A 22,968-nucleotide genomic window follows, 5' to 3' on the forward strand; every position below is an offset into this window, starting at 1 on the left:
AATAGCATGCTAAAAATCTTTGCTAAACCACTGGCTTTGAACTTGTGATAATAAGTCCTACGTTTTCCATATGTTATTACAAGCAATACATAGATTTTGACTGTGTGCTTGGTTAAAAATAGAATGACTGGCACGAAACAAATGCAAATTTTGTCTGTGTTTTCTTAGGTTTTCACAGCAAAGTAATTGTGAAGATGGAAGAAACTTTTCACAGTGGAAAAATATGGAATAAATGTTAGGATCTTTGGCACAGCAGCCAAAGTTAGACTAAAGCAATAATATCTAATCTCAACAGTATCCAACTGAAGTCAGATTCTTCAAGTCGTGACCGAGAGGTTTGGAGTATGAAAGAACATCCTGTTGAACAGGAACAAAGGAATCTCAAATATGCCTCCTTGCACATAGACTGATGAATGGAGTGGTGGTTAATTTTACTTTACCAGACTATATTTGTAACACACTGTCAAATATGGGAGTCTATAAAAATCTAAAAGCTCACCTTTGGCCTGATGCCTGCTGAATTTTTTTATACAGGAAACTATGGGGGATTATGTATCTACTGAGAAATTCATCGTAATCAAAGCCAGCAATGTGGAGAAATAATGGTTACAACTCTTGTGTTCTCACCACCAGACATGTATTTCCAGATAGTGTTGTATTAAAATTCTGTTAATAAGCGGGGATCCAGACAAAGAACAGCCCTGTGAACACACAACACAGGGGGCTGTCTGTCCATCTATCTAGCATAGTATAATAGTCAGAGACATTATTTCACAACTGTATCCTTATGTTGTGACGATTGCAAGGTAAACAGTAGAAATACACCTTTCACCTCACAAGGTAATCCACCAGGAATGTGTGCATTTGATTGGCTAACACAGCTCCTTACCAGATGACGTTGTGCTGTGGCATTAGTTGAGCCTAGTTCACCTTTTGTACCAGAGGACCCTGCGACTGGCCCCCTATTCGAATGTTTTTTTTTAATTGAGGTTTAAATCATAATAAATGCATCCCAAACATGCTTCCCTTTATACATGGTAAAGACTGATGATTGAAATGTGTTTTTGATCAAACGCAGGAAGACGGTTAAAACGACTGCCTGAAATGTTCCACATAACTGACCCAGGGCAGTTTATTGATAAGCAGTACCAAACAAGTTGAAGAGTTACAGCCCAAAATGTAAATTGAACTTCCTGGCTGTTAAGCCATCTCACAAGTGTCTGATAGAATACATACGTTAAATTCTAATCAATATAGCCGTCTACACTTGCCACATAATGGCTCTCGCTTCAGGTAGTGTCTTACGGGTATAGCTGCAGTGATTGTGTGTTGGGCAGGGACTGAGCCTACAGCAGTACTGTGGCTGAACACATCCAACTAAGACACTGGGAGCCAGATGTACTAACGCTTTTGCGCCCACTTCAGGCATGTTTGTTTCGCAAGGTGCGCGTAAAAGCATGGCGAGGTATGTACAAACAGGCCGCACTGAGGTAAAAGCGCAGACTGCCTGTCGCAGGAACTGAAAATGGCAAATCGTTTCGGTGTCATGCGTATGCATTCATGGGAGAGTCAAGGGAAAAGTGGGAGATCCCCATAAAGAGATGGGAGGGGTAGCGTAAAGTGCGCCTAATTATGTATTACGCGGTATGTACAAAAAACTATTACTACTACTACTCTATTTTGCGGTGAAAATGATCCGCCTCTTATAAACAGGTGTAAACCTGGAAGCGGGTTTCCTCGCATATGCCTCCTGGTGAAATGGCAGCAGTAATCCGAGCAGGACAAGGAGACGAGCTGAAAATGATTTTGAAGTTCCTGCCCGAGGCCATTTTGCAGCGGCACCGTGGCTCCATGACGATTGTGATTGGTTTAATGAAATGCCAATTAACCAGAGCACGTTTTTCTCCCATCCCTGAACGCTGTGTGAACTAGCCAGACCTTCCTCCGAAGCGCTGTGGAGGAAGGTCTGACAAAGCCAGACTACTGCTTTGGCTTTGCAGTCTGTGTACACAAGGTCTAACTGGACTGATGGTGGACTATGTACACAATACAGCTACTGTGGATACATAATTCATTAGTTCTTATCAGGAGATAAAATGACTGATGGTTATGATAATGAGGATGAGCTAGAAAGTACACAACAATGTATCAACAAAGCATTCAGACTCACACGCAAAAGACAACTTCAAGAACATTAAAGACACTAATTTCAGGCTTACGGTCATAAATGCTGAGAATTATAGTTTACACAAACACATTCAAATGCACACCCATGTGCGCACACAAAGCAACCAATGGGAATAATCATAATGTTTTTTCGTGGTGGCTGCCCGTGATGACCCATTCTCATTTTCATTGTCCATCTGTCTTCACCATTCTTTCTCTCGGCTATCCATTCTCACATTCCCTCCAATGTTTTTCAACTACTTTTGTTCCTTTACACTGTGTGTGTTCTGCAGGGGAAACAATGTACCACGGCACATTATTCCGGTACCATGATGAATGGAGAGAATCTGTGCCTGTTGACTGTGGCCTCGAGATAAAGAATAAGCAAATGAAAGTGCCCGCCTCGCAGCACCCTAGAGTCCACTGCCACCATTCCTCATGCTAATTTGATTGAGAACGCTTGATCAGCACATACTCCTCGACCCGCACACCTTTGCTCCAAGGTAGGTGTTGGGGGGGAGAGGATAGAGGGTGCCATCATGGCATGCAGTACTAACAATTTATCTCCAGGATGCCTGTCTCAGCGTATAATGTTCAAGTTAGGCCCACTGTGGGTAGTTTACATCAAAAGTGAAATGCGATACTGCAGGAGAGGGCAAGACGGAGCGAGAGAGGGAAGGAAAAGAGAAAAAGAATATGTAGATCAAGCGGTGACGTGGGGATTTATGAGGCATTCAGAGAAGCACTAGTGATGGAAGGCCAGTGGGAGAGGGAATAAAGCATGACAAGAGAAAAGTACAAGAGAGGAGAAAATAGCCAAGGACTTAACAATCCCGGTCCATGTTCCCACACTGCAATTAATGTGGAGCCAGAAGGATGGCCTATTCCTTTCTGCAGTAAAACAAAACCAGGATTGATGAGAGCTTCTGTAATGCATAAGTGACTGCCTGCATATGGGCTAGCTAGAAGCAAAGCGTTAGAGATAGAGAAGAGGAGGAAGGATAGTTGGGCTGAGAAAGAAGGGATGTGGCACTAGGTAGAGAGAAAGACACAAACGGAGGCATAGATTGAAATAAAGATTTGAGAGAATAAGACTCCAAGAAGAAGAATAAGGGGGGGGTGAGTTTGTGCAAAACACAGGGAGAGCTGTAGCAGTAGACAATTGCAAAGAGAGATAAATTGGGAGAGAGGTGCTCTTTTGATGGCCATTTTTTCAGTCTCCTTGGTAGCGATTGTATGGGTTTCATTCATTAGACCGCATGTGATGAAAAACAAGGAGAGAAATATCACCAGTCAGCAGCCAGTGCACAGCGCTGCTTTTTTTCTTCTGGGCCATATTTCACCTGGTTTGACCTTCTCAAGTCAACAAACCAAGTGTTAATCATGGGGGGAAACAATCAAAATGAATTTCCTCTTTTGTCTGGCTGCTCGCTGCAGTGTCATTAAACCTTCACTGCGTCGCAGATTTGGTTGCTCGGGAAAGCTTTGTGCAATAAATTGCCGTAAGTCGGCACTGCTTCATTAGAGAGGAACAATGTCGGTGAGTTATATCTTCAGCATCTCCACTTTTGTGAGATGAGTAAAAGATATAAGAGAATAAAAGAAGTTTTTTTCTAGTCTATTTTTGCATAATATCCTTTTTTTAATGTTTTGGATAACTACTTCCTAGGCCCCTCCAAAGGGATCATTAAATCTTCATGAAGAGTACATCTACATAGGCTACAGCATTTGGGTTACACCGTACAGTATATGTACAATACAGGGCTGTTAAATGCCCTGTGAGGAAAAGCAGAACAAACAAGCATTTAACATGGATTCAGGCCGTTTCACACTCATCAAGGTCAGCTGTATTTTTATACCCCCTATTTACAGAACAGCTCACACGTAACATTGAGAAACAAAGTTAGGACTGTGGCTTTAGAACAAAAACACACACAAAAAAAAAGGGAAAACAGAGGGAGAAAAATAGCTGAGTATCAGTTCGCCATGGTTGTCAGCGCTGGGATTAATAGGAGCCATTTTGCCATAATGAGCTGTTAAGCGTTAGGTGCCAACAAGCCCTTCGTTTGCCTTTGAGTCTCAGAATACTTTGTCCAATTATAATGGCTGTCTCTTTCTCGCTCCTTCCTGTCACTGTCAGCTCTGCTGTACCTGCATGTACCTGTCTGATTCCAGCTCTTGTTAGACAACATAATCAGCACCCGAAACAATCATCTGGTGATGAGGTTTTATAATGTCGTACTGTTATTATAAAACATGTACCTGTTACAGTATGTGACTTCACCAGACAACTTTCACCGTCAGTACTACGCTCCCAGCAGCCACTTTTATGGAAACCATTATGAGCTGTGTGGCATATTTGCCTCAAACGTGAGAAGCAATAAGAAGGAATTAAAACAAACAAAGTGTTATTCTGAAGTTGGTTTTTTTCGTGGACTTCCCAGTGATCGTTTTACTGGCCCACTAGGCTGTGGAAACCTGTTCTCAAAAAGCTACAATGAGTTCTCAGTAACCAAACCTTCAGTGAATGGAGAGCGTCTATAAATCTCATACTACCATTGTATACTGCTAAAAGGGGACATCCCCTGGTTGTGGCCCCCTCCTTTTGCTGCAGTATGACATTATATAATACTATATTTATAATATTTCTAATGAGGTTTTAAGTGCTACATCATGACCGGGTTCTACATGGACAATATATTGTCTCGCTCTTTGTGTGGTGTACATTTACGTGAATTACAACTGTGCTTTGTAACTGTTAAATATTGTAGACAAGCCTGTGTCAGATTAAGATTTAAGCTGGAAAATGAACACTGTCATCATGCTGACATGGTTCAGGAATATATTCTTTCACTCTTGAGAACAATCTGTTGGTCAGATTAAATGGGGAAATTCAGCAGCAAGAAAAATTATGACACATGCTTCAATTAGAAGCGGCAGATCGTAAATAGAGCCCCGTCAGGGGGAGGGAAGAAGATGCATCTAAACTCGAAAAACTGACAAGGCAATGAAAATAAATTATGTATTATTCCTCTATCCAAATCAAAGCTCCTGCTATTGTGAATGTAAACTCAAGCTTTATAGAAAAGAACAGCACTTCATATATTCATGTTTCATACATTATTCATTATACATTATTTAAATTCATACTTTCGTGTTCATGTAGTGTGTTTTTAAGGTTTAAATGTAATAATACAGTGGTGGTGCAGCGACTCTGTATGTCATCTTATCTATTTACAGTAAACACAACAAACCTACTGATATCCAAGCCACTTGTTTAGTTATTTACAAGCCCTCTGTCATCATACAATGAGAAGAAAGTGCTCTTAAAAACAGAAAGAAAAACATGTTTAACACAACTAAGGGTGATAAATGGAATTCAGTCTCCACGACAAACGGTGAGTACAGAGAACTGTTGGATCATCCGTCTTTGTCTTGTGGTGGGAAGTTGCCACAGTTTCCTGCACACAGTACTGAAGCATCCTTGTCTCGGTGCCAATGTGTGTGTGAGACGACGCTCATGTGGGAGGATGTATACTGTATGTGTCATACTTTCAAATGTGTGTGGATACCAGTGTTGTAGTCGATACACCAACTGTCGAGTCCAAGTCAAGTCTCGGGTCCCCACTCTTCGAGTCCGAGTCCAAGTCCGAGTCACAAAGGAAGAGGCCGAGTCGAGTCGAGTCACCTTTACCCGAGTTTGAGTCAGAGTCGAGTCACGTCCAGAGAATAGCGACTTGAGTCAGACTCAAGTCCTAGTCCAGGACTTGAGTACTCCATCACTGGCCAATGCATGAAACAGTTTCAGACTAAATATACAGTATATCAATGTTTTTATGACGTAACATAACGCATGACACATAAGTCAGTATGGGTGGTGATGGCGCAATGGATATGACACATGCCTTTGGTGTCAAATCCCTCTGTGATACATCAATGTGTCCCTGAGCAAGACACTTAACCCCTAATTGCTCCAGAGGCGTGGATTATGTATACCTCTGACATATATAGCAATTGTATGTCGCTTTGGATAAAAGCGTCAGCTAAAATGACATGTAACATAAAAAGTAGTCAGAAACTTCATCCAACTTCCAAGTCCTATTTCGTGAATGTTTGATTTAATTTTCCCAAGTCCAAGTCATCAGTGCGTGAGTCCAAGTCGAGTCACGAGTCCAGAGAATAGTGACTCGAGTCGGACTCCAATATTCCATCACTGGTGGATACTGTACAGCGGATGGTTTTTCCGTGTGTGTGCATTAGTTTTTCCTACCAGCATAGGGGACCGGGGCATCCTTGTCCAGAGCTACCAGCGGAGGGTCCAGCAGCACCATGTCCATGTTCTCCGTGATCACACCATGGTAAGATGTTTCTATCCACGGCTTGTGCTTGTTGACTGTGGAAGAGAAGGAAATGCACATTTCAGTTTGCTTTGTTGTTTCTTACTGTATCTAAAAGTGCAGAGTCACTTCAAGGGGACTGAGAATGACAAAACAGATCCAAGAAAACCTCAGACTTTTGAAAACATTATGTTGTGATCATGCCCGTGGTTTTTGATTCATTTCTAAAGTTTTAACAGATGGCAGGAGGACCAATGGAAGTCCAAGGGTGAACATTGTGTTGTAGAGCTTTACATCCATGTCTTCCATTAAAACAACTCTGCAGTGCTTTGCTAGAAAACACAAACACAAGTCCTTAGTTTAACAAGAGAATCCTTTAACATTAGTACTCCCACTTGCTTTTTTCACCATTTTCCTGCGTGAGCCCCGTCTCTGTGTAATGTAGAGTTTTCCCTCCGTGTCTCTACAACTTGTAATGTTAGACAGCCAATCACCAGCATTATTACATCTTGTCAGAAGCATGCTGCATGCTTATTGGCTCTCTGACACTGATGAGATTTACTCCTTCGGTATTGAAATTTGGTATTGAATGACGAGGCATTTTTCGATAGTCGGCAATTCGGTCTGTGCCTTAAAAAATATTGAATTCAGTACCCAGCCCTACTCCTCACCAATGGCTACACTGCCAGTTGGGCTCGATGGGCACTTTACTCCAAGTACCACAGTCAAGGACTGAACCTGCTTTAAACTTCTAATTCCTTGACTTAGTTGGAAAACAACAGGCCAAAACCTTATTATACCTACAATCACCTTAGTGAGAGTTGTGAACCGTTATCTTAACCAAGACATGCTGACATTGTGAACTACAGGACCCACAGCCAAATCTGTGGTACATTGTGTGCTTCTTTCCCCTTCCTCCAGCCCCCATCATCCTTTTCTTTTTCTCTCCTTCCCTTTCTCTCCGTTTCTGCCTCTGTGCTAGTGTTCTACAACATGGAGCATGCAACCACCCTGCCAGTAATGTGATTGAAAGGTCAGGAGAATGAGCTGGAGATTAACACGGATCACCATTACACATAGTTACTCACACTGTAAATTAAACTTCCTCACTTTCTTGCAGCATGTAGATAGAGACGGCTACATAAGCCACAAGAACAGCCATATGTGCACTTTTGCACACACACACCTCTAGTGTACAAATGTGACTCTCTGCAGGGATCTGGGATGTCAACTTGACCTTTCAATCCACTGAAGAGGAAAGCTTTGTCTCATGCCAATGAGCAGATGACACGTCCAGCTGGCAGTGATTTAAAATGCATCAAACCGTTCCTAAAACCTTCTCACAGCTTTTAATCTGTTTGGACAAATTTCAGTAGTTTTGTCCTACTATCCCATTTTCTCCCTGCTTGTCACCATACTGAGTTGAGATTACCGGGTCACAGTAAAAAAAATTTAAAAAAAAGGAAACGCATGTTAGGCCTGTACAAAGGAAACCGGTTTGTTTGAAGCAAAAAAATAAAACATGGTAACTTATTATTAATTGGGGGAAGAAAAAAAAAACATTTTTCTGTGGTTTGTATGGGTTGTAATGACAAATGATAAAACACAACATACTGACGTGATGAAATCATTAAGAAAATGCAATGTTTGTACCTGTGCATTTCTTCTCATTCACACTTGCTTTCTACTCTTTTCAATTCACTAAGAGAGACTTACTGATTATTTTAGATGGGACTCTCTGCCTACTGAGACAGAGTAGAGAGTGGATAGTAGGTAGTGAGAGAGCGAGCCACAAGGGAAGACATTATTCATACTAGGAGTCTCATCTCATGCTCATGCAGCAGATAGAAAGCACTGCAGCAAACAGCGGGACTCTGCCCTGCTGGAAAGTGGAGAGAGGAGGTCTGTCCTCTTCGAGTGGCGCTCAGGCATCTTTTACACCACAGAGTATTGTACTTGCAATCGAGGAAAGTCAGTGCATTTAAGCACACTAGTACACACACAATTTCTATGGTGTATTTTAGGTACAGCTTAATCCTTAAAAGAATCTCCACACAAAAGCAGACGTGAAATGAACTGAAACAATCTCATAAAGAGATACATCAAAACCAAGACCATATTAGACTGCGGTGCTGAGGTGACTATAAAACAGACTATAAAAATGGCCATTATTCAACTGAGTCTTCATTTCTACGTGTTTACACTTGTCAGAGTAAACATATTAATCCATCATGCCCACATAGCATTTCATTTACATTTGAAAATGTCTTCAGTAAGTCTAATAGCAGCCCACAGCTAGTGCAGTTCTCTCATTGGTGGCAGCTTCGTTTTCTGGCTCAAGGTCTTACATTTATTCCACACAAATAGGGTGGTGGTTGAGGAAGCAGAGCTGTGACTTTAAAGGGAGTCCGATATAAGAGCTCTTTTGTAGAGTGCACACATCAGACCATGGGCTATTTCCAAAATGGCTTTCATGACATGTATGACTAAAGCCATTAGTGATGCGTTTAAGGCATTCGTCCTTGACATCTTCGTACTGAGCCTCAGCAACGCAACAAAAATTGAGGTAAGCTTGCATTCAAAAGAGAAGAAAAAAAATAAACTGGAGCGGCTGCTTTGCCAAAGTAGGCCCTTGTACGAAATATATGTCACTGCCATCCATAGAGCCATGCCACATGGCTAATAAAAGCCATTGTTGTAGCATGTGGTTCCGCCTTTAATTAGGTTATAAGTGTCGTTGACTGCAATATGCAAGGCGTCTTCGGCCATTTCCTAAGGAACGTCTGCAGCCATTACAGCATTACAGCCTCAGAATGCACATTATGGACGACTAATTCACTTAGTAGAAGAAACCGTCTAAAAAGGGCTCTAGTACAGCACTGGATCAAATCTGATGTGACAGTAATATGAACAAATCCAGAAACAACATAGTGCTTTCCTGTAAATAACACTACTGTAGGGAATTGTCAATTTGTCCATCCTGGTATTGAAATGAAAATATCTGTTTGTGTCTTCCCCTGGGACAGAGGCTCATGAAAGCCTATTACTGTAAGGACGCAGGCAGTTGATAATCTGTATTTAATTTGGGTCCCAGCTCATATTAAAAAAAGACACCACATTACTGTGGTGTGTACTGATACATTTAAGTCATGTCAAATCCATTTCTTTTTAGCATTTCTTTGATTACAATGATGTTGCAGTGGAATAGATGTAATCCTTCCACAGAGTACCTATATAAGGCAAAAATACTAATAATGGTTACATAGAAGAAGAAGAAGAAACGCAAAAGAAAAAGACAGTGAAGAAACCTTTAACATGGGATGAAAAGAAGAGGTAGGATGAAAATGAAAAGGCTAGATAGAATAAGAGGAAATCACATCACATTAAATTGATGTACACACACACACCTCAGAAAGATACAGCTCTGAGCTGTGGGTGACTTGTTGACAAAATGGTTGTGACTGTGGACTTGTAAGCCACCATTACTCAACACCAGCGACTTAAGTAGATCATAAAGATGGATTTACTGTTTAAGCAGAACGTGGAAACAGAGGACACAAAGGGAAATGTGAAAGAACATAATGAAAGATAATTAAAAGGAGGCCAGTTATCAATAACAGAAAGAATAATAACAACAACTTAACCAGCCCTTAGATATCAATGTTAGCTACCAATCATAGCTTACACAACTGTAGTTTCTTACTGATTTAGAAGACAATTTGAAATATCACTAATGTTTTTAATTTAACCGTATTTATGAATAAAAAAAAAACCACACACTGGAATAACTTTATATTCTGCCAATCAAGGATGCAGTTAGACAACTGTGATTATTCTAGGGGAGTAAAATACTCTTTAAAGCTGCACTAAACTATATTTTGTATTAACAATGGACCAAATGACGATGTGCTATGTGAAAGGGCTTGCTTGTAGTGATGAACCCACAGAAAATCACCCAAATCTGCTGTTCCCCTTCAGCTCTACGGACCATTTTGTGTCTTTCAGCTCATTGTTTTGGTTAGTGACTAGCTGGTAAGCATATTGGATCATTCAAAAGCTAAAGAGGCAGAAATCTTTCTGAAATGTGTCAGGTGGCTAGAAACATGATTCTAAATGAATGCTAATGATGCTCTGTGTATGTTGGAAGTGTAAATAGGCAACCGTTTCTTTATAAGGTCATCCCATGTCCCAGAAACGTGTCTGACGCGGCACTGCTGCTGCTAGCCTCGTCTGTACACATGTAGGTTTCCCATTGATAAAATGAAATACCATGTTAAACATAAATATATACTGATTTGATTACAGCAAAGACAACGTCAGCAGTATCGATGGCAAAATAGGCTACAGAATATTTCGTTCTGTATTGACAGGTGCAATATTAGAAAATCTATTTTTTTTTTTTTTAAATTACATTTATATCTGCATTTATATCAAAACCTAGACACTTTCAAACATCACCATGTCATTTATTAATATGTGTTTGTGTCAAAATGACATATAAACATCTTTTCCTATTCTATTTTGCCTGGAAACGCTTCCAACACGCTTGCGTGTCGCATGAAAAATAGGCGTCGGTCCTATTTCTAGCATGCACGCGTTTTTGGCACTGAGACATGCGTGTCACGCAGGCAGTGCATAAGCTCTAACCTGTTAACATGGGAGCCGAAATATACGCCACGCAGACAGTGTGTAGCCGGCCTTATGAGGACTATGGTTAACTGCTCCTCAGATCTCTGCAGGGTAAATCCAGACAGCTAGCTAGACTATCTGTCCAATCTGAGTTTTCTCTTGCACAACTAAAAACAACTTTTGAATGTACACATGTTCCACCAAAACAAGTTATTTACAAGCTATTTTGCAGCAGCACAGTCAATGATTTTCTCCCATCCCGGAATGCTGTGTGGACTAGCCAGACCCTCCTCCACAGCGCTGTGGAGTAAGGTCTGGCAAAGAGAGACTAGCGTTCAATTAATTCATGTAGCTTTAACTAAATACATCATACAAGTTTTTCTACTTCTTTACTTAAACTGTACTTTCCAGCTTTCTTTCTCAGGACACTGCCATTGATTTTTCATTTGTTTCAGTGAGCAGAAAACATTCCTACCTGGAGGGATGACTTGCTTACAAAATACAGGATTTAGTCTAAGTATTTTGAACAATTCAGAGACCATTTATCAGTGAGTTTCAGGACCAGCATGAAGACACACCGACATATACAGTAACACAACAGTTACATGCATTTACAGCACTGGCTAAGAAGGGGGCCAATAACAGCTTAAGCATTAGAAACTCAAACGCCCAGGAGAGGAGGGGGACAAAATCCTTACATTATGTCCATAATTACTATGAGTATCAACTCATTTTTTACAGTCCCAGTGCTGAATTATAAGACACAGTTAGCAAGAACAGAGTAATTAGGCATATTGACTGCTGCAAATAAGTCCTGCACTTTAAACAGAACTAGGTTAGAGCTGGCCGGTGGGTCATTTTCGGAACATAAACTCTTCCCACTCAATCTCTCCCAGGAACCTTCCTCCTTGTACAGTTAGTTTGCAGGCAGTGCAGTTGTTTTTAAGTGTTTTTTTTCTTCTTAACAACTCATTAAAAAGGGGCAATAAACTGTGATCTCCACATACCACAAGCCATAAAGTCGCCCCCCCCAGTTGTGAATTCAATCGGTTTCATTTGGCTTTACCCACATTCCCATCAAGACAATCCGGAGGTTGCTTTCCGATCTTAACAACAACAACAACAACAACAACAACAACGTGTGGGATACAGATGTGCTATAATTGCTGTGCGACACCCAACTTGTCCTTCCCTCAGTCTGGTGCCGACCGCATCAAAACAAACTGAGGAGGCAAACAAAGCCACTTTGTTTAATTGGCATCAGATATTTTGCACACAGCAGTGCAATATCTATAGTAATGTAAGAAAAGCAACTGCACAGTTATTTGGGTATGTCTGAGGACAGAGTGTGCCTGAGTGTGTTTGTAGAGTAGATGGCCATGGACAAAACCTATACTGCTGAAAAAAAAGAGAGGAATTCATTTAATCACAGAGGGAGGAAAGAAGAAAGAAAGGATGTATACGTTTGAAAGTTAATGTTCTGTGGTGGTATGGCATCTCCATGTGAGCGTGAGATGAAACACAGCAGGTTTCTAATTCTGGAGGATCTGATGAGTCAACAGAATCCTATGGAGACTATTAAAGGTGAGTGGGTGGAGTTGTTACAGAAAATGACAATAGTTATGAACTGAAAAAAGCTATTATCCACATCCAAAACACAGAGGAGGTGCAATCCTAGCTCTGCTGTCTGTAAATATAGGACTAGTCTCGCTTTGCCAGAGCCTCCTCCAAAGCGCGCTGAAGGAGGGTCTCGCTACTCCACACAGCATTCGGGGATGGGAGGAAAACATGCTCTGGTTAAATGGCATTTCTTTAAACCAATCAGAATCGTCATGGGCGGTGCTAAACTCCACACAGAGCCGCTGCAAAATAGTCGTGCGAGAGAAAACACGGACAGATAGCCTCAATTTACCATGCAAAGATCTGAGGAGCAGTCAACCATAGTCCTCATAAATCATTGTCATTAGACTTTTAAGCAAACATTCCAATTTGTTAAACTCCCTGATTCTGGTTTCTTTTTTGTCAGCGGTGGCATTTCCTGACACCAGAGCTAAAGTGATACCCAGGGAGACTCAAAATGTCAATTGTTTGCCATTAGAGGATTTGTCATCCACTATGAAGAAATATTGTGTGCCTAGCCTCCAGAATTGCCCCTTAATAATAGACCTTATTTGGTTTTCTTCCTGGTCTGCCTCTTCTACTTGTTATGAATCATCTGTTGATTTTCAGTACAATGAGAGAGGGAGGGACCATGACTTGGATAACCAACAATGGCTCTGATTAGTTTCTGCAGTAAAAAAAAAGATGCAGAGTGCTTTGAGTGTTGGCTTACTGTCAATTAGTTGCACTGGGTTGACCAATGAAGGGGCACAACAGAAGGATTTGAAGTGAAGTGAAAGTAGAGTGGAGGAAAAAAGACAACAAAGAGAGAACAAAGCAGGGGATGGAAGGGAGGAGGAAGGAGGAGGTGATATCTCCATTAGCAGAAAGCAGCAGGCGGCGAGAGAAGCCATGGTGGGGAGTAAGGAGAGCAGTGTGACCGACTGGATTGAATGAGAAACTGTTCCACTCTACAGACTTGGGCCTCGTGTGGTGATCCGCCAACGTTAACAGCCTACCATTTGCACTTCTTTCAACTCACTTCAAATCTGCTGAATGTCATAAAAAGTTAAATGGAAATTCCACGCCTCGACAGCAGCTGGTGTGAGTGATTCCTCCATCTGTTTGTCTAGTTTTGCATCATATACTTAGTGACATTATTTTACACATTCAATGCAAAGCAGACTTAACAGCATGGAAGCTGAGAACTAATTGTGACAGTTTGAACAGATTTATATGGTGTGGACAAGATAATCCCCAACAAGGAAGGCGTATTTGACAAAAGTACAAATTGGATATGCCAGTTCACGACATGATATAGTAAATGAACAGAAAATGCCACTTAAAGCTATTCACTGCTGTCCACATCTTGTTTACATTAATACAAATAATTTCATAATGCATGCATGCACCTCTGAATCTTTTGATAGTACTGGTTTGTTTTGTTGCCATTTCAAACAGGCAGTTTTAGTTGTTTTATGACCAAAACTGATTTTCAGCAGATTCTTTGCTCTGAGGAGGTAAAAACAAGCCCTTTATACCACCAAGTACACTGAATGTGTGTTGATACCAACAGGGAGCAATCAAGTCAACATCTTCAGAGTCTTAAGAGTTGATTAATGCATGCTTTATTCGTTGAAATGCAAATAAAGTATGAGAATGTGATTGATTAAACACTTATCAGGCCACCAGTAACTTGGACACATTCTTTAGCTTTTAATTGCTTTAACTTGTGTATTCTATGCATACACTCGTTTTAATCAATTGTCCAGTTGCCAAATAAAGTGACCCATTGATGATGCTCACCTGTATGAAACAGGCAATAGGTCTTCTTTGGTCCATGTGTACTGTGTGCTATTTTTTACCAGCTGCATTACTCTACCTGGACAGGGATTGGTTCCAAAAGCCATTTCCATTTTGGATCCGAGTCATGGTTGGCAAAATACCCAGATCTCTTATCGAACCTTTTATCTCTCTTCAGTCTTTTTTATTAGCAAAGAGAAGTGTACAGAACATTAAAGGCAACAGGCTCATTTTAGCCAGCAATCACCATTAGCTTTTGTTAAAATTATAAATTATTATAATCAGATAAATCATGTAAAGTCCATATGGGCTAAAATGAAACTTTTGGCTGTTTGGCTCTCTCTCTGCTCGAGAGTAGGAGAATCAGGCTCGACAGTTTTTCATTGGGCCCTCCACTTTTTAAAACAAGTGACTCGTGAAAGGTGGTAAACTAAGTAGGTCAAACCTGTTATTTGAATGTTTTAGATAATCAACATTTCATATATTCTAAACTCATTATCAGGTTGCAGTTAACATTAATTAGCTTCCACTCAACGCTGTTCAACAAAAGATGTAGCAGATTTTTGGATTTGTTTTGCCATTTATAACTTTAGCTACTTGCAAATGTTGAAAGCTAAACCTATTTAGATTTGATTCATTATTTGAAACAATTCAATAAGCGGATATGATGCTGGATTTCAGTTTGATTAAATCAGGGTATACAGGTGCTGGTCATATAATTAGAATATCATGAAAAAGTTGATTTATTTCAGTAATTCCATTCAAAAAGTGAAACTTGTATAATGTGTACATTCATTCCACACAGACTGATATATTTCAAGTGTTTATTTCTTTTAATTTTGATGATTAGAACTGACAACTAATGAAAACCCCAAATTCAGTATCTCAGAAAATTAGAATATTGTGACAAGGTTCAATATTGAAGACACCTGGTGTCACACTCTAATCAGCTGATTAACTCAAAACACCTGCAAAGGCCTTTAAATGGTCCCTCAGTCTAGTTCTGTAGGCTACACAATCATGGGGAAGACTGCTGACTTGAAGACGACCATTGACACCTTGCACAAGGAGGGCAAGACACAAAAGGTCATTGCTAAAGAGGCTGGCTGTTCACAGAGCTCTGTGTCCAAGCACATTAATAGAGAGGCGAAGGGAAGGAAAAGATGTGGTAGAAAAAAGTGTACAAGCAATAGGGATAACCTCACCGTGGAGAGGATTGTGAAACAAAACCCATTCAAAAATGTGGGGGAGATTCACAAAGAGTGGACTGCAGCTGGAGTCAGTGCTTCAAGAACCACCACGCACAGACGTATGCAAGACATGGGTTTCAGCTGTCGCATTCCTTGTGTCAAGCCACTCCTGAACAAGACACAGCGTCAGAAGCGTCTCGCCTGGGCTAAAGACAAAAAGGACTGGACTGCTGCTGAGTGGTCCAAAGTTATGTTCTCTGATGAAAGTACATTTTGCATTTCCTTTGGAAATCAAGGTCCCAGAGTCTGGAGGAAGAGAGGAGAGGCACAGAATCCAGTCCAGTGTAAAGTTTCCAGTCAGTGATGGTTTGGGGTGCCATGTCATCTGCTGGTGTTGGTCCACTGTGTTTTCTGAGGTCCAGGGTCAACGCAGCCGTCTACCAGGAAGTTTTAGAGCACTTCATGCTTCCTGCTGCTGACCAACTTTATGGAGATGCAGATTTCATTTTCCAACAGGACTTGGCACCTGCACACAGTGCCAAAGCTACCAGTACCTGGTTTAAGGACCATGGTATCCCTGTTCTTAATTGGCCAGCAAACTCACCTGACCTTAACCTTATAGAAAATCTATGGGGTATTGTGAAGAGGATGATGTGATGCGACAGACCCAACAATGCAGAAGCGCTGAAGGCCACTATCAAAGCAACCTGGGCTCTCCTAACACCTGAGCAGTGCCACAGAATGATCGACTCCATGCCACGCTGCATTGCTGCAGTCATTCAGGCAAAAGGAGCCCCAACTAAGTATTGAGTGCTGTACATGCTCATACTTTTCAGTTGGCCAACATTTCTAAAAATCCTTTTTTGTATTGGTCTTAAGTAATATTCTAATTTTCGGAGATACTGAATTTGGGATTTTCATTAGTTGTCAGTTATAATCATCACAATTAAAAGAAATGAACATTTGAAATGTATCACTGTGTGTGATAATATAATATACAAGTTTCACTTTTTGAATGGAATTACTGACATTAATCAACTTTTTCATGATATTCTAATTATATGACCAGCACCTGTATACAGAAATCCTGGAGGTAAATTCAATACTTTTTTTTTTTTTTTTAAAAGATTATTTTTTGGGGCATTTTTAGGCCTTTATTTTCACAGGACAGATGAAGAAACGAAAGGGGAGAGAGGGGGGGGAATGACATGCAGCAAAGGGCCGCAGGTCGGAGTCGAACCCGCGGACCACACCCTCTAGGCCAATAGAACAATGCAGATAGGGACAGTCAACAGAATAGATTGAGACTCACTGACTTTGGAAACATCTTGCGACCCTAACCCATCTTGCATTTATTTCACCTTTAAAATGAAATTAATAGATGAAATAAAACGATAAATTAAAGCAGTTGAAAGAAACAAGCATTCACTGATGCCATTATAACCACTTCAAACTAACCTTCCTCTGTATGTACAGACACCCAAATGAGTACACAGAAAATATTCCATGAGGCAAGTGAAATACAAGAAAACAGACATACATACAGACAAGCAAACAAGCATTCACCGTTTGAACTTGTGATGCCATTATAACCATTTGAAATTAAGTGAACCTGTGATCTCATGGTAAGTGCTTCAATTGAATTGCTTTTTCGTCCCAATGAGGGGGGCATACCGCTCAAAACCAACATGAAAAACATCTAACATCTTGATGTGGGTCTGGCTTGTCAGATAGGATATAATATCAGACGAACTTCACAAGATCAACTTAAATAGACATAAAACAAATGAACAAATAGTTTGCAAAAAAAAATTATTAAAAAAAATGAATACCTCGTAAAATGGCGATTAATACGTTTTAATGGCCTTAATTTTTACTAATTTGATTTACTACCTTTTAATACTTTTTAAAACCCTGCGGACACCTTGTTGAATACAATCAAACCCCAATCCTTCTCCTGGATGATTCGCTAACTAACTAGGTACCTCACTATTTGTACCTTTCTAGTTTGTCACGTTAGCGCTCAATTCTCCCTGCTCTGCCAGGTCAGTTAGTTTGACATTTAAGACCCCATGCTGGGTGAGACACATGGATCCACTCCAGTAATGCAAAGTTGTACTCTGGCAGGCATCTGTTTGGTTGCTGCACTTCTTATCCTTTTTGTTGCTGATCCACATCTCAGCTGTGAGTCTGTCTGTCTGTCTGTCTGTCTTTTCTTACTGTCTGTCTGTCTTTTCTTACCGTCTGTCTGTCTGCCACGGTACATCTCTCTCTCTCTCTCTCTCTCTCTCCAGGTTAACAGGTGTTAACTGTCAGTCTGACAGTTTGTCGTGACTTTTCCCTGGGTTCCCGGTGAAGACTTAGATTAAATGTCCCTTGAACAAGCAAGCTGGAAAGAATTTAGGGTGACAGTTTAGTGTCCGTGAAGGCGACACAGCCAAAAAAGGGAGAGAAACATTTAACACATATTGGATGGATACTGATCATATAAAGACAAAGATGGAAGTGGCAATGTGGGTTAGATGAGGATTAGCAGAACTCAAAATGTGGGTTGCTGTTCACTTTTCTAGCAGTGTAAATAAAATGTATACTTTAATCCTCTAAACTAGTAGTAAAATCACTAAAATACTGTGTATCCAAACAGACACACATCTGTATAAAGACCCAACTCCGACACATTGGTGGTTTTAAGATTAACACAGTTAAAATACTAGTTTTTCTTAGACTTTTGTAAGTCTAAAACCATTTAACTAGCCAGCCTGCTTTCTCCTGGCCCATGGTTCAGTTTTCTCTGGCCAATATCTAACATCTACAAATCCACCAGAGAAATAGCAGATTAAAAAGAGCAGGCAGTCCATTATACCTGTCCAAGCTGCAAGATGACAGTCTGATTCAATTACAGCACAATAGCGCTCTAACAAGAAGGAAGCAGGAAATGACTTCCACTGTGGTGTCCTCAACATAGCTCGCCTAGCACAGTGAACTACATCAGACGGTCTAAAAATGGCTAGTCTGTTCTTTTTGTGAAGAAGCGGTCACAAAAACACATCCTGAAACTGACACTTTCCCCCTTTGTGAAAACCGGATACACGTATCGTTTTTTTAAGGATAGGCCATACAATGCACACAGACTGAAAGATATTATCAATTATCTTACAAAAAACTACTGTTCTCATAATACATTAAACCTCCTGTGTAAATCCAGATATTTCTTCAGGGCTGCTGACTGCATGCATCCTAACAAATTCACCTTCATAATCACAGTCAAATTTGCTGTCACAGGTCATGTGGGTGCGGTTATTGCTACTGTAGATTAGAACTTCCTTTTTGGAAGTCCAAGTCGAGTCTCAAGTCTTTGAGGGGCAAGTTCAAGTCAAGTCTCAAGTCTCTGGCCATCTGATCTGTGACTGACCTATCTGGGTGCGTTTTGAGATGCCTGATGAAGTTCAAACGTTTGCATTGTTTGTTTTGCATGTAGCTGTTGGCTTACTGCCACCGTTTACCAAGTTATTGAAAGCAAAACTAATGACAAAAGGCACAACTCCGGGAGGACTTGGTGTCGCCATCGTCACTGCATTTTTTTATGTGAGTGCGCGCACATAGGCATAGTGCATGCGTTACGTTGCACATTATGGCAAAGGACAGGGGACATGAGGCTCGTCATACGTTTCCCCAACGTATATGGGCCAATAAAAGAAAATAGAAATGCATGAATGAATTTAGATTTAAAAAGCAATAATTGCATGAAAATATGTTGACGAGTCTCGAAGTCTTCTAGGTCAAGTCGCAAGTCAAGTCTGAAGTCACTGTTTGTGCGACTTAAGTGCGACTCGAGTCCGAGTCTCAGACTCGAGTCCCCATCTCTGCAACACATCTAATTATTTTCAAAGTTAACAAGTTCTTCAGCTGAGCTTGAGAAGCAGCGACTATGAAATTGCTGTTCTTCCACAAATCCAGGTATTTTGTGGCACATATAAATATACTGCGGCCGGTGAGTGTATAAATATATATCCAGTTATATATAGCAGTTATATATTTATCCATCCTGAGAACTCATTTGATGTGTAAGAAGAATTCATTCAGAAGGTGAATACAGTCTTAAAGAACTTGAAATATAAAGATGTAATACATGGGTGGAACATAGTTGCAAATCCATGTATGGTACTGTGGTTTAAGAGTAAGAAATCACTCCAGGGAGGTTAAAGTTGCTGGCAGAGGCATTTTGAAAGCGAGAGAAAAGCTTTAGTCATTGCTGAATGGGCCTATAAGCCCCTCTAGAAAAGTAGGAGCATGAAAAACAGCTTCTTTCCAGAGCGGACTCATTTAGTGCACACAAATGTGTATGCAAATACCACATCACAGGAACACAACACTGACAGAATAATTAAGTACTGCACCACTGGGAATGAGGCTTTAGAGCTTTTAAGTACCGTCTTAACGGTCTTCTGGTCACAATGATGTACAGTGTGCACAGTGGTGAGTGTCTTATTTGAGCACGAGTTTAAAATGTTTAACTCTCACCGTCTGACTCCGGAGTGATGGATAGGGGTGTGGAAATAAATCACTGCATCGATGCATCGCGATGCGGACATGGACGATTCTGCATCGATGCAGCGACAGACCATAATCGATTATTGCCTACTGATGTCGCTTGCTGATTTTCCGGTCAGGTTTTTGTCTGTTGTCTGCTGTGTTCAGACTCTGCTTTGTTCAGAAAGTGTCTTTTTTAGGAGCAGATACAATAAAAAGGGGAAGTTCAAATATATCTGACTGCTTGAATTTGTTGTTGAAAACCATGTGTTTCGATTCGCTGACAGGATCATCCTAATTGAATGGAATCGTGAGACCAGTTGAAGATTCACACCCCTAGTGACGGAGTTGGTGCTGAGATAGAGATACAGATACAGAGATACAGTCAAAAGTAACTGGACAGTGATTCAAATTAGCTGAAGTTAGGGGAGTTTGTGTGTAGGCGTTTCTTCAACCTTTTTTATGAGGAGCAAGTGCATACACTAATCATGGAAATGTGTCTTATTTAGCCTACAAACTGAAGCCCTGCCATAATAATAAACTGTTAAGAGGAACAATAATTTCCCTTATCTGTGTAAAAAGAGGAACGAACAGACACACCATTGCCTTTACCATGACCAGTGTGGTGCGGAAGGCCAGTACGTCTGTAATTCATGGCCATAATTACTGTACCCTATCAAACTAGTCTCAGTCCCAATCGATTTGTTCACCCTAATGACTACGGTGATTAAACACACAACACAATGTTAAAACAATGCTCAGAGTAAAGGGCTAAAACAGTTATTCTGTTGAATTTAATTATATATCCTGTAAGTTGCATTTTAAGCAGCTATTTGTTTGGTCTGTTCTAAGTCATGTTGCTCCATTAACTTAACATTTGACCAATCACCCGCCTCCACACGGGTTCCTCATTGCCCTTTAGTCTCAAGGTGTGTTCTGAACGAAAATGAAGTTCATTTTAGAGGCAGCGGGATTGCATATAAAGTCAGCGCAAACATGTGAGTGGTAGCAATTTCACCCACTTATTCTGAGGCTATATAACAAGGTCAGTAGGTACGTTGCTAGCTAGCTCACAGCTAACGTCCTCATAATAGGAATTATACACATGCAAAGAGAAAAACTAAAGCACACATACCCTTACAGAGAAATGTTTACGTATATGTGCAAAGATGCAACATTTTGAAAGTGTTTTTAATCCAACACACCAGAGAGAGCCTGTGTAGGAAAACCTGATCAAACAGCCAGCATCACTCTTCATCTCCCTGTGTGTTTGTCTGTCTGTCTGTCTGTCTCTTACACACAACACACACACCACACCCACACAGAGGTGATGGTCTATTGACTGATAGAGTTCAAGCAGTCCATGTTACTCTTGGTGGTTAGCCAGTCATTTCAGCAACAGCCTTGGCAACCTGCTACTACTCCCTGTGTGTGTGTGTGTGTGTGTGTGTGTGTGTGTGTGTGTGTGTGTGTGTGTATATCAGGATTTGTGCATTTGCTGATGGAATTCCCAGAAGCCTGTGGGAATTGCTGGGAGGATGTCTGACAGGTGAAGATAAACTGGACCAACAGCCAACAGCAGACAGCGTGGAGGCAGTGGGCCTTATAAAAACATGCCAAACAGAACTCATTGTCTAGTCTGCATAAAAGTTGACTATGTCCGGGATTTAGGGGGATGGGGTGCTACATTCATGTATGTGATGGGGATGCCAAAGCACAAGAGGTGTGTGTGTGTGTGTGTGTGTGTGTGTGTGTGTGTGTGTTTCAGTGTAAATATGTAGATGGGAGCTAAGGGAGTAAATGCAGGGCAGTAGGCAAGAAGTAGGCAAAAACATGAAAGTGAATTTCACTGCAATGAGACAAGAAAATGGGGGAAATATATCAGGAATTAGTTACGGCCCAAGCAGTAGATAAATCACCATCTCAGGGCGGCAGAAGAGGGGGGCTGTTCAAGCAAACCCTTATGTTTTTACATCCAGAAGAAATGGTTAAAAGTCCAATATAAAGATGGACATGGGAAATAGTACACTGGCATAATGACAGACATCTAAAGTACACTGACACCACTACCATCATACACAACCTGAAACTGATCCGGCTATCATTCATTGTCAAGTGGCCAACAGAAGAAGAGGAAAGAGTAGGATCATGAAGAGGCTAGGCAACTGAGCCTTGTGTCATGGTGATAAGAGACTTTCATCTTTTCCACTATCTTAAGTAGACACACTGATACATTTAATCCATACTACCACATGCTGCTCCTCTGCCACATCTTCCTTTACCCTTAAGTACCAACACAGATAAGAGCAGACACCATAAGGGCCTTTCCTGCAACAGAGGATCTCACACACACACAGAAGAGAATCCTGATGAATGCACCCTGCCATGTCACTAAGACCTAAAGAAGGTTTGTGTGAGACATACATGTGTAATTTTCCATTCCCTCCGTCAGGTTCGGCCAAAACTGTTCACAATGCTGAATCTGTCTTCATTTTAGATTGACAACGGTCAGTTTAAAGAATTGTCGTGAGTTTTCGAGAGGCAGCGAGTAGAACTGGACACCCCTGATTTGCATAAAGTAGTCTTATGCAAATGAGAAACGGGCAACTCGACGCCCCGTCTTTTGAAACCGTGATTTTTTCAAACCGTGGTATACCTTGAAAACGGTAACCGGTCCATGCCTACAGTGGACACGTACCATCATTTGCCAGATG

At 40.9% G+C, this 22,968-nt stretch overlaps 1 protein-coding gene across 1 annotated transcript in view; it reads right to left on the bottom strand.

Moving 5' to 3' along the window:
- The window catches only part of clstn2a (calsyntenin 2a), a 179,347-nt gene that overhangs the window by 93,159 nt on the left and 63,220 nt on the right, over positions 1 to 22,968 (bottom strand). Inside the window, exon 2 of the mRNA XM_078264616.1 lies at positions 6,437 to 6,559. Within this exon, the coding sequence (XP_078120742.1) occupies positions 6,437 to 6,559 (123 nt within the window). The remainder of the gene's footprint in view (positions 1 to 6,436; positions 6,560 to 22,968) is intronic.

The sequence above is a fragment of the Sander vitreus genome, chromosome 12, assembly GCF_031162955.1.
Source record: "Sander vitreus isolate 19-12246 chromosome 12, sanVit1, whole genome shotgun sequence".
In the NCBI taxonomy this organism is placed as follows: domain Eukaryota; kingdom Metazoa; phylum Chordata; class Actinopteri; order Perciformes; family Percidae; genus Sander; species Sander vitreus.